We start from the raw sequence: 13016 nt of genomic DNA, 5'->3' as shown, positions 1-13016 counted from the left end.
TCTCCTCCACCTCCTACCCCTTCTACACCTCCTTCATCTTCTACACCTCCTGCATCTCCTCCACCTAATCCACCTCCTCCATCTCCTCCCCCTCTGACACCTAATCTACCTCCTGCACCTAATCCACCTCCTTCACCTTCTACACCTCCTCCATCTCCTCCACCTCCGACACTTAATCCACCTCCTCCATCTCCTCCCCCTCTGACACCTAATCTACCTCCTGCACCTAATCCACCTCCTTCACCTTCTACACCTCCTCCATCTCCTCCACCTCCGACACTTAATCCACCTCCTCCATCTCCTCCCCCTCTGACACCTAATCCACCTCCTTCACCTCCTCCACCTCCGACACCTAATCCACCTCCTCCATCTCCTCCCCGACACCTAATCCACCTCCTCCATCTCCTCCCCCTGACACCTAATCCACCTCCTCCATCGCCTCCACCTCCGACACCTAATCCACCTCCTCCATCGCCTCCCCCTGACACCTAATCCACCTCCTCCATCTCCTCCACCTCCGACACCTAATCCACCTCCTCCATCTCCTCCCCCTGACACCTAATCCACCTCCTCCATCGCCTCCCCCTGACACCTAATCCACCTCCTCCATCTCCTCCACCTCCGACACCTAATCCACCTCCTCCATCTCCTCCCCCTGACACCTAATCCACCTCCTCCATCTCCTCCCCGACACCTAATCCACCTCCTCCATCGCCTCCACCTCCGACACCTAATCCACCTCCTCCATCTCCTCCCCCTGACACCTAATCCACCTCCTCCATCGCCTCCACCTCCGACACCTAATCCACCTCCTCCATCTCCTCCCCCTGACACCTAATCCACCTCCTCCATCTCCTCCCCGACACCTAATCCACCTCCTCCATCTCCTCCCCTTGACACCTAATCCACCTCCTCCATCTCCTCCCCGACACCTAATCCACCTCCTCCATCTCCTCCACCTCCGACACCTAATCCACCTCCTCCATCTCCTCCCCTCTGACACCTAATCCACCTCCTCCAACTCCTCCATCTCCGACACCTAATCCACCTCCTCCCCTCTGACACCTAATCCACCTCCTCCAACTCCTACCGCTTCTACCAGGAAAAGCAGAACTAAACTAAGAACTAAGGAAGTTTAGTGTCAGCAATACCACCTTATATATCCTTAACTTCCAAAGAGACACGCACATTTTTATTGACCAACCTGAATGACACTTGTTAGAAGTGTCCAGCCCTTCTGCTTTCAGTCACCTCACACTGTTGGTACCCCAATGACTCCCAAACCAGTTTCGTGCTGGCATCTAGATGCACCAGTTAACCTGTTTAATTCCTAGTTTCGTAGGTCTTGACAAACAACGGTTTCACATACAAGTCCAGATAAGTTCCAGACTTCTTTATGTCACTCCTAACAAGCCTTCTCCAGGCCTGTGGTCTTGATGGCTTGTTTCCTATCCATAGTAAGGAATGTCTTGATTGTATATAATTCTTCATGGTTTAATTAGCGTTAGCCCTTTCCTTTCCCACCATTCAGTCTGACGACTGACTCCATTTTGAGGAGGCATTAAAGGCAATTCTTGGAGCATTTCTCCTTACAGTCCCATGGTCCCAGATGCTCATGTTCTACAAGTATCTTTATTTGTCACTGTCCTTGTAATCCTTGATGCCCTTCTGAAGTCAATATTCAAAGAAAAATTTAAAGTACCTGACATAAGAAAACTACTAGGCACTTGGTCTAAGCGTTAAACAAAGCTTTAATCAACTGTTTTACAACATGGAGGTCTAGTTGTGTCCTTCACTAGTTCCTGTTAAGAATGTCCTGCGCAAGCTGGGCCCGTGCCCGAGTATTTATACTCTCCCTGGACAGCGCCACCCGCAGGCCACTCAGTATTATTTCATAAGTCTTTCTTTCATGAATGACTGATTCAGGTCAGTACCTAACACACACACACACACAATAATTGTAAAAAAGGGCACTAAAGTACGTCTTGACCTCTTGCAGGCTGGTATGAAGGCGAGCGTTTGCGGGATGGCGAGATAGGCTGGTTTCCGATGGAGTGCGCCAAGATCATTACCTGCCAAGCCACGATCAGCAAGAACATGCAACGTATGGGCCGCCTGCTGGGACTGGAAACTAACGTCTGAGAGAGAGGAGAGCGGGCGCGGGTTACGAGAGGCTCGGCGTTCTCCCGTCCACCAATCAACGAGGAGCTGCGCGCTCCTGGCCCCCACAGAGGGGCGCTCACAAATCGTTCCTGGTCCGAGTCAAGTCTTGGGACAAAGTCGTCCGAGGGAATGCCCCGTGATGTGGGCCGCGCCACTTGAAAGGACCATTGGGAAAGGGCGGGGGGGGGGGGGGTGGGTGGAGGGTGGTCAGGGGTCGTGTAAATAAAATGTGGTCGAGAAAATCCCAGGATGAATGGCCTGCCCGATATTGCACTTGAGACCCCAGCGAATCATCTCTGACACTGCCCAGTGATGACTTGGAGGGGGGGATGTTTCTGTTAATGAGGACGAATAAGGAAATGTGCCCCAAGGACATTGGGTGGAGCAGCAAATCCAGAAGTTAATATTTTGTGTATTGAAAGCAGCAATTGTCGATTGGGCAGGTATCGGAATTTCTCCATGTAAATAATGGACGTCTTTAAAGCAAAGATATTGCTGCTGCCCCTTTACTAAATACCCAACAAAAAAATGAAGTCTACTATGGGGATGACCCCACTATGAATTGCTCTGTGGTACTGTTAATGTGATTGTATTGCACTGAATAAAGATGCAGTTTATTATAGAAATGTCCTACTGAGGGTGACGGGCGAGGAAGATTGCTGATATTTTCTCTGCAGTCCCAAGTTTGCTGCCTCCTTTTAAGGAGCTTTGACACTCGATTGTTGCTGGCGAGAGAGAGAGAGCTTCAAGCTCCGATCGACCTGTTTTATAGATTTCAGACTCTGGGCTCTGCTGTGTAAAAACCCATTCAAAAAGATCTTGCCTTTATACAGCGCTTTCTCAGCCTCAGCACGTCCCAAAGCGCTTTACAGCCAATTAAGAACTGTCTGAAGTGTAGTCACTGTTGTAATGTACAAAACGGGACAGCCAGTTTGCACACAGCAAGCTCCCACGAACAGCAATGTGATAATGACCGGATAATCTGTTTTAGTGACTTCGGTTGAAGGATAAATATTGGCCCAGGACACTGGGGAGAACTCCCCCTGCTCTTCTAAGAAACAGTGCCATGGGATCATTTACGTTCACCTGAGAGAGCAGACGGGTCCTCGGTTTAACGTCTCATCCGAAAAACAGCACCTCTGACAGTGCAGCACTCCCTCAGTACTGGACTGGGGAGTGTAAGCCTGGATTTTGTGCTCAAGTTTCTTGGAGTGAAATTTGAACCCACAAGCTTCTGCCTCACAGCGCGAGAGTATCTAACTCCCTGAATTTACTTCACAAGAACTGGCGGCCGTGCCTGGACAGCTGCCTCGTAGAGCCACACTCCCTAAACACCAGCCTGTCGAAGGAGTATAGGTAGCAGAAGAAAAACAGCACATTTGCCCTCCTTGTAAAATTCCCAGATCTAGTGACTAGTGGATCGCAAGTGGAGCTCGGGGCCAGGGATCGCGAGAATATCAGTGCTAATTTGATCCTGTGAGAGACAACATCATTCATGTCTGAGGCCGGGACCCAGGAGCGAGGACGAGCCCAGCAGCGTGGTCGAGGCCCAGGAGTGGCGCAGCGTGGACCAGCAGCGGAGTCGGGGCCCAGGGAAGGTGCGGCACGGGCCAACAGCGAGGTCGGGAGGACCACAATGCATCCTACGAAACCCAGGCAGAGAGGAACTTGTAATATAAGAGGCGACTTAACCTACCTTTCGAGACCGGGACGCAGCACGGAGAGGATCCGGCGAGAATTGAGATGTTCGGTGTATGGGCAGAAATGTGGAGCATTCGCCTGTTGTCGGGAGTGAGGTAGCACTGAGTGTTTCTGCTGGCTGTGGAGCCAGGTTGTTGAGAAGCAATGGACCGGTGCTCTCGTGAACACCGGCCCACATCCGTGAATGATTAAATTTTTATGAATAAATCCCGATGGTCGGGGAGTCCAGAACCAGGGGTCACAGTCTAAGGATAAGGGGTAAGCCATTTAGGACAGAAATTAGGAGGAATTTCTTCACCCAGAGAGTGGTGAACCTGTGGAATTCTCTACCACAGAAGGCAGTAGAGGCCAATTCATTAAATATATTCAAGAAGGAGTTGGATATATTTCTTAAGGCTAAAGGGATATGGGGAGAAAGCAGGTACTGAATTTGGATGATCAGCCATGATCGCATTGAATGGCGGAGCAGGCTCGAGGGGCTGAATGGCCTACTCCTGCTCCTATCTTCTATGTTTCTATGTTTCTAAAGCTAATCAAGATTCACAATCAGTCCTTCACTAAGAAAAAGACTTGCATTTATATAGCGCCTTTCACGACCACCGGATGTCTCAAAGCGCTTTACAGCCAATGAAGTACTTTTGGAAGTGTAGTCACTGTTGTAATGTGGGAAACGCGGCAGCCAATTTGCGCACAGCAAGCTCCCACAAACAGCAATGTGATAATGACCAGATCATCTGTTTTAGTGACTTCCGTTGAAGGATAAATATTGGCCCGGGAAACCGGGGATAACTCCCCTGCTCTTCTTCGAAACAGTGCCGTGGGATCTTTTACGTCCACTTGAGAGAGTAGACAGGGCCTCGGTTTAACGTCTCATCCGAAAGACGGCACCTCCGACAGTGCAGCCACTCCCTCAGCACTGCACTGGAGTGTCAGCCTAGCTTTATGGTGCTGACGTCTCTGGAGTGGGACTTTGAACCCACGACCTTCTGACACAGAGGCGAGTGCGCTGAGACACAGCATGAATCAGACGCCTGATCTGTATATGTCCCATCTCCCCGCGCTCCATTCAAAGGCCCAGAGTTGATGAGGTGCAGTTCTCTCGAAGATTCACCTGCGAAGTGGGTCAAAGTTGCTCTTACAAGGGTCCCCATTCTAAGGAGGACGTTGAGGCAGTAGGGAGGGTACAGTGCAGCGTCGCTGGGATGCTGCCCGGTATGAGGAAATACAAGGAGAGAATTGGGGAAAGATTGTGGCTGTTTTCAACAGAACAGAGGAGATGTTTAAAATTGTGAAAGGATGGGTCGGAGTAGATAGCAACAGACTGGGGTTTAGAGTGAGGAGTCGTGTTTTGAGATTAAGTGCTAACGATTTAGAACAGAGAGCTGGAGAAACATGTTTTATTACACACAGGCAGGGTTGCCAACTCTGGTTGGATGTATTCCTGGAAGCTTCATTACATGACTGCCCGCCCCAACTGGTCAAACAGGCTTTTTCCCCATCACCAATATTTTAGTAACTAATAAACTAAAGGGTACAAAGAAAATGGGGGAAAAAAAGCACAATTTATTTTAATGCCCGCTGTGATTTTCCTTCCGGGCTTTGCTATCAGCAGTGTCCAGGAGATTATCCTGGAGACTCCAGGGCAATCCTGGAGGGGTTGGCAACTCTACAACATGGAATGGTGAGGCAGTGGAATGAACGACTGGAGTTTAGTGATTGGAGCAGCGACCTCGTCAATATTTGAGAACAACAACAACTTTTATTTACACAGCGCCTTTAACATAGTAAAACGTCCCAAGGCGCTTCACAGGAATGTTATAAGACAACAAATTCGACACCGAGCCACCTAAGGATAAATTAGGGCAGGTGACCAAAAGCTTGGTCAAAGAGGTAGGTTTTAAGGAGTGTCTTAAAGGAGGAGAGAGAGGTAGCAAGGCGGAGAGGTTCAGGCAGGGAATTCCAGAGCTTAGGGCCTAGGCAACAGAAGGCACGGCCACCAATGGTGGAGCGATTATAATCAGGGATTCTCAAGAGGGCAGAATTAGAGGAGCGCAGATATCTCAGGGTGGGGCTGGAGGAGATTATAGAGATAGGGATTTGAAAACAAGGATGAGAATTTTGAAATTGAGGTGTTGCTTAGCCGGGAGCCAATGTAGGTCAGCGAGCACAGGGGTGATGGGTGAACGGGGACTTGGTGAGAGTTAGGGCACGGGCAGCCGAGCTTTGGATAACCTCAAGTTTACGTAGGTTGGATAAGTGTATGAAGGAAAGGGGAATGAAGGGATATGCAAATAGGACAGGCAGACGGGATTAGGATTACTGCTCTTGTGGAGGATAAAGAGCAGCACGAACTGGATAGACCGAAGGGCCTGTTTCAGTGCTGTCATTTCCAAGTAATATATAAAGAGTTTGATAGTGTTGGGTAAGTAGCCGAGGGCAGGTAAAATAGAGTTACAGCACTGACCTCATTAGCACATATTATGATGACCAAGTTCCTGATTTTTCACAGAAAATGTACACTTGCTGATTTAGACAACAATAACAACTTGCATTTATGCAGTGCCTATAACCTACTAAGACATCCCGAGGCGCTTCACAGGAGCGCTCTCAGACAAAATTTCACACCGAGCGCTGTAAGGAGATATCAGGACAGAACACCAAAAGCTTGCTCAATGAGGTCGGTTTTAATCAGCGTCCTGAAGGAGGAGGAGAGCGAGGCGGAGAGGTTTAGGGAGGGAATTCCAGAGCTTAGGGCCCAGAGGGCATGAAGGCGCGGCCACCAGTGGTGGGTCAAAGGAAATCAGGGACGCACAAGAGGCCAGAATTGGAGGAGCGCGGAGATCTCGGAGGGTTGTAGGACTGGAGGAGGTGACAGAGATAGGGAGGGGCGAGGCCAGGGAGGGATTGGAACACAAGGATGAGAATTTTTAAATCGTGGCAATGTCGGACCGGGAGCCAATGTAGGTCAGCGAGCGGAAAAACTGAGAATTCTACGGCACAACTGCTGTCGGGATTAGCTGAGATGGAGAGTAGTGAGGTTTTCGGACCCTGAACAGCCTCATTCATCATCTCTGCATTTAGGAAAAACTTTTTTGCTGCAATTTCTTTTTCCCCCCCCACATTCGTGCTTCTCACTAGCTTCTGGCCAGCAATGGCGCCCTCCCCTGGTTCTAAACTGGAGTGTCAGCCTGGATTAAATCGCAACAACCACCACCTGCATTTAGATAGCACCTTTAGCACATTAAAACATCCTGAGGTGCTTCGCAGGAGCGATTATCAAACAAAAATTTGACACCAAGCAAGATAAGGAGATATTAGGACAGGTGAGCAAAAGCTTGGTCAAAGAGGTAGGTTTTAAGGAGCGTCTTAAAGGAGGAAAGAGGCGGAGAGTTTAGAATTGTCAAAATTTACAGCACAGAAGGAGGCCATTCGGCCCATCGTGTCTGTGCCGGTCGAAAAAGAGCTGTCCCAGCCTCATCCCACTTTCCAGCTCGTAGCCCTGCAGGTTACGGCACTTCAAGAGAATATCCAAGTGCTTTTTAAATGCGATGAGGGTTTCTGCCTCTACCACCCTTTCAGGCAGTGAGTTCCAGACCCCCACCACCCTCTGGGTGAAAATACTCTGTGAGAGAGTACAGGGAAATTAACGTTTCAGATTAACGAGGGGAAAAAAAAATTACAAACTCACCACAAGCACATACACACACGCTCTGCTCCTCTGCCAGCTGCGTATCCCCCAACTGTGCGTTGTACAAAAAGAAAATACTGCAGATGCTGGAAATCTGAAATAAAAACAGAAAATGCTGGAGAAACTCAGCAGGTCAGGCAGCATCTGTGGAGAGAGAAACAGAGTTAACGTTTCCGGTCGAAGACCTTTCGTCAGAACTGGAAAAAAAAGCAGGAAATGGAACAGATTTTTAAGCAAGTGTAGGGGCTGGGAAAGGGGGGAGGGGATGAAAGAACAAAAGGGAAGGTCAGTGATAGGATAGAAGGCGGGAGAGGTTAAGAGACATTAAGAGATATTCAAGGCAAAAGGAGATGGTAAAGCTGATCAAACACGAGAAGGGAGACACCCCGTCTTTTAGTTCTGTCATTGTGCCTCCTTTTGTCCCCTGCTAATATCACTACTGTTCTTTAACCAGCTCCTGTGAAGCACTTTACAACGCATTGGGTGTGCTCCTGTGAGTGTGTGTGCTTCCACTCCCTTGTTTTGTTCTTTTTCAAATGCTGTTCGTCGGTCATTGATCCAGTTCCAGTGAAGGGTCCACACCGCCTGAAAGGTTCACCCCTCTGTTCCCTGCACGAGAGAAGGAATTCCAGAGCTTAAGGCCCCAGGCAGCTGAAGGCAGAGCCGCCAATGGTGGAACAATTAGGGGGGGCAACATCCCACAGCCACAGCCTTTCCTGCCTCACGTGCGAAAGTCCCACTAACTGAGTCGAAACGACACACAAATCAAGAAGTGGCGATTGGACAAGGCAGGTTTGGGGTTTCAAGGCTGTGGGAGGAAGGGGAAGTGTGAGAGAAGTTACAAAAGGTGCAGGTAAATCACGTAAGTGCTTGACAGAAACGTGCAAGAGCGTTAACACAAACGGGATTACAAATAAAGCATTGTTCCCTTTAAGCCGCGCGGCTGTCTGGAGCTCCCGCGCAGGCCGCTTGCCCGGCTTTACAACAGGAAAAAAACTGCATAGGCGCGGAAATCTGAATGGGCCGCGCAGCCCGTTAAACGGGCCACGCACCCAAAAATTTTTTTAAAGGGAACATTGAAAACAAGTCACATTAAATATAGAGATTTTTCATATGTTCGGAATTGGATATCTTTTTTTCACCTCTCCCAGGAGATGACATGGCTCACGGGTTGGGTGGGGAATGTATATTTTGTGATACACGAGACATTGTTGTTATGTGGGGACAGGCTGGATGGACCGGAGAGTCTTTTCCTGCCCATCATTGTTCGTGTGTTCGTACTTGAAAAGGAAAAATTTTGCAAGGGCTATGGGGAAGGAGCAAGGGGAATGGGATAGGTTTGATAGCTCTTTCAAAGAGCCGGCACAGGTACGATGGGCCGAATGGCCTCCTCCTATGCTGTATAATTCTATAAGCCTGGCGTATATCATTACGAAGACAGGAACAATTTCCTTTAATTGCAGGTGCAGAACTTGGCTGTTGTCTGCAGTGCACTCTGGGACACCAGAACTATTGATTCCATTTCCCTTTGAGCCAAAATGTCTGCTTCCTCCTACAGTGATCAAAATAACATGATGAGATTGTGTGCCAAAGTCTATACTTCAAGGCACCCAGGGCCTGCTTTGAACGATGGCACCAGCCTTTGAAAACCTCCTGCAGTAAACAGAGAACATCAGGCTGAGCTCCAACTGTGCTGCACGTAGCAATATATTTGCACTACAGTGAAAAATCTGAACAGATTGCTGTTCCATTTGTTTTGCCCAAGGTCAAGTTATGGTAGAGCAAAGTTCGGGCAAAATTTGTATCTCAGCTCCTCTTCATCTATTGATAGATTATTCCAGTTTGGCAGATTGGGGAGGACCAGGGGTCATGAGTTTAAACTATGCAGGAGCGGGGATAGACTGGATGTTGGGCGGGTCTTCTTTTCCCGGGGAGCAGTGAGCCTCTGGAATACATTGCTGGCTGGTGTGCTGGGTGCTGACTCTCTGCCTTCAAGAGGGAGCTGGACCGGTTCCTGACTGAGGCAGAGATTGCATCATAGAGAAATTCAGTGTCTTTATAAGACAACACTTGGTTCATGTGATCTCCCGGACTGATTTCCATCACCCGAGGGGGTCGGTGAGGAATTTTCCCTTAATGGCCCTGTTTTTTTTCTTCTCTGATTTATTGTCTCTCCCAGAAGATAACATGGCTCGGGGGTGGGAGGTAGGAAGTGTCTAGTCATGATGCTCTGGCTATCATGAGCGTGAGGCAGGCTTGATGGTCCGGCTGTTGTTTTCTTGTCTGTCATTTTTGTATATTCGTATCTGAGGCTGTCGGGGGACTTGTTACTCTCTGGGGGCGAAATTGGGTGCCGGGGGGGGGGCACTAATGGGGCGCAAATGGCTTTGCGACCGGGCGCGGCGCTGACATCGACTCCCGCCATATTCACCGGGAGTTTTGCGGCGAAGCTACAACGTTGCGTCCCGCTCTCCTTCGCCCGGAGATGGTGACATCATCAGCGTGCGCATCGCCCCGGACCCGAAATTGACTTCCGCCCCCCCCCCCCCCCCGCAGCGGCGCCGGTCAAAAACACCGACAGCTGCAGGAGGCGTGCGTCGGGCGGCCGGCCGCTTCAGGGCGGTGATTAAAGGCGAGGTGGCCGAGGTAAGTAAAAAAAACTTAGCTTTCTTGTTCCGGCTTGAGTGCCGGGCTGATCGCGCGGGATCGCGGCCGCCTCGGTGACCCAGGTAGGTACTTTTTCTATTGCAGAGCCTGCAGTGAGGGCCTTTCCCTTTAAGGGAGGGGAGGAGCCTTTGAACACGGCGGCGCTGCACGGCCCAGTGTGCAGCGCTGCTGAAGTCTCCGCCCCGCCTGCTGCCGATTGCGCTCCAACAAGGAAGTGGAGCGCTTGATTTTGGCTTTCGATAAAAGCTAGTGAATAGAGTGTCTACACTGTATCAGCCAATGAGTTGCACTGGAGGCGGGGCGGGACTTGCAGCAGGGGACTCACAGCAGTCTACAGGAAATTCTCGTTTAAACGGCACCTAAATATCCGGAATTCTCTATTAACCGGCAAAGTTCATACTCCGAAAACAACACCTCAATAACTGGAAATGTTGCCGAGTCCCAGTCTCCCGTGGTGGCTGAGTTAGTCAGTGGGGGTAGTTCTCCAAACTGCTACTACTTGGCTTCTTGGTGTTGTCGGAAGGTATTAAAGAGTTATTGGATTACCCTCAACTGTCAGTACTGTACTTAATCAAGCATCTTCCACCATCTATTTAACAACATTCTGTAGGTGAGTTTACAGAATTACTGTATACTGCACATTTCTTGATTTTTTAATTTTTGTTTGTTAAAAATAGCCTCGGTAGATAACCCTCTCCGTCATCCAGAATTTTTAATCAACCGGCAACATGCCAGTCCCGTCGGTGCCGGATTCCAAAGAGTTTCCTTTATTTACTCAGTAAAAAGAGTCTATTTCAACAGCACACCACAGCAAACAGTCCACAGAGTCTATTTTAAAAGAGTCGCTCTGAACTACTGCAAACTGATCTCATGACCGAAACTGCAGCAACATCTCCTGATAAAAGCGGGGTAATTTCTCCAGCAAAAAGCAGCGAGTGGAGGATAGTTACATTGTACAAATGATGTGCGCAAACTTACAGGCGAAGATTGACGGGGGGAATTACCCAATAATTTCCATTCTGGCTGGGAAGTGGTGTCACTGCATGCAGCCATATGATTGTGGGTTGCCTGGGGAGTGGGGCGGGCCCAGGATCAGGGATCCCAAAGAAGGGATGCCAGGATTACCAGGGAACACTGGTGAAGAACGTTTCTCCTTCCTCTACGAGGACTGCTCACCCTCCGCGGATGAGTTGCATTCCCTGCTTAAAGGTCGTATTTGTTTATATCTGGGTTTGGGTTATAATATACTTGAGTAAAAAGGAAAGCAATCCCATGTTAGTGCTATAGCAAAATACTGCAGATGCTGGAAATCCAAAATAACAGAAAATGCTGGAAAAACTCAGCAGGCCAGGCAACGCCTCATTCCCACTCGGACCTCACCGTCCTCGGCCTCTTGCGTTGTTCCACGGAAGCTCACCGTAAACTCGAGGAACAGCACCTCATCTACCGATTAAGCACTTTACAGCCTTCCGGACTCAATATCGAGTTCAACAATTTCAGATCATAACCTCGGCCCCTATTACATTTTTACTTATATTTTTTATCCACACCTTTGTTTTGCCCCCCCCCTTGTTTTTCTCTCCCACATGGCAGCTGTCTCCCATTCCGCCAGCGCAATTCACACCTAATCTAGAGCCGTCTTTTGTCTCCACTAGTCCTATCACCATCTCGTCTCATTTTGAATACCTCTTAATGTCTCTTCACTTCTCTTTTGTTCTCTCCCAGCCCCCATACTGGCCTTTTAATCTATTTCATTTCCTGTGCTTCTTCAGTCTTGACAAAGCATTTACCCGAAACGTTGACTCTATTTTCTCTCCACGGATGTTTTTCCAGCATTTTCTGTTGTTATTCCCATGTTAGTGCTTCTCATTTATCAGGTGTGGGACATTATATACCTGTGGGGAGAAATATCTAAAAGATTTTGGGGGGGGGGCAAAATTTGCGTTCACCAGCAAAGTTGCCAGTGTTACCGGCAACTTCAGATAACGGCCGCTAGAAATGGCCGCAATGCTAAGCGAGTGAAATTGGTCTGGGGGGCATGGAGATAGGTGGCGCAGCGCTCACCTGCCGTGCAACGCCATCCTGGTGGCATTGTTGGAGGGATCCGGGATGAAGTTCCTGTCCAGGTCTGGCGTTGCAGCTTCCCACAGCCTCTGTGAGCGAAGCTGTGGAGCTAGCAGGGAATTGTAGGCAATGAAGAGCTCTGAGAATTAAAGGGGCCACGCACACTGCAGCAATACAAAATAAAATGCGGTGAATCAATACATTTTGCAGCCCTTTCTGCCTTTTAAAAAATATTCAACATTTAAAAGTTCCAAATGTAAATATTCAGCTGTTAAAGCTGAATTTCCTTCCTATCCTAAACAAATGGGAAAACTGCCTCAGCACTAACACAAATGGCTCAGCTAACCAGGGAAGGGGCACCAAGGGTCCCACACACAGCACTCTAGCTTTGTGCAGGGGGGTCAACACTGCAAGAGCGGCCCTCTACCCACAGGGACCAGGAGGCCCTCCAGAAAGAACAATGTGGGACCACATCACCGAGGCCATCACTGCCAGCAGTGTTGCCCCCACCACCTGGCTCCAGTGCCCAAAGAAGTTTCATGACCTCAGACCATGGGTCATGACCACGACCTCGTATGTTATCCTGCTTCTGGTCTGCACCTCTTGCTCTCCCACCCTCCCATCAGCACAACTCCACCCTTGTGCCTTCCTCATTTCACACACCCAAGAAATGCAGCCTGCTCAGCCAGTGGGTCAACAAGAAGAGGCAGCCTGCCCAACCAGTGGGACCTCA

The 13016-nt window shown here is 49.3% G+C and overlaps 1 protein-coding gene across 3 annotated transcripts in view; it reads left to right on the top strand.

Moving 5' to 3' along the window:
- Positions 1–8666, top strand: part of LOC147115490 (rho guanine nucleotide exchange factor 26-like) — a 256726-nt gene extending 248060 nt beyond the window's left edge. For all 3 annotated transcript variants that reach the window (XM_085989758.1, XM_085989755.1, XM_085989756.1), the window contains one exon: positions 2000–8666. In XM_085989758.1, coding sequence (XP_085845884.1) covers positions 2000–2142 — 143 coding nt within the window. In that variant the 3' untranslated portion in view covers positions 2143–8666. The remainder of the gene's footprint in view (positions 1–1999) is intronic.
- Positions 8667–13016: the final 4350 nt, after the last annotated feature.

The sequence above is a fragment of the Somniosus microcephalus genome, chromosome 6 (assembly GCF_052327205.1).
Source record: "Somniosus microcephalus isolate GS21.2 chromosome 6, FLI_Smic_1.0, whole genome shotgun sequence".
In the NCBI taxonomy this organism is placed as follows: Eukaryota; Metazoa; Chordata; class Chondrichthyes; order Squaliformes; family Somniosidae; genus Somniosus; species Somniosus microcephalus.
Note: the sequence above shows the minus strand (reverse complement) of the source record. Positions and strands in the feature narration are given on the sequence as shown.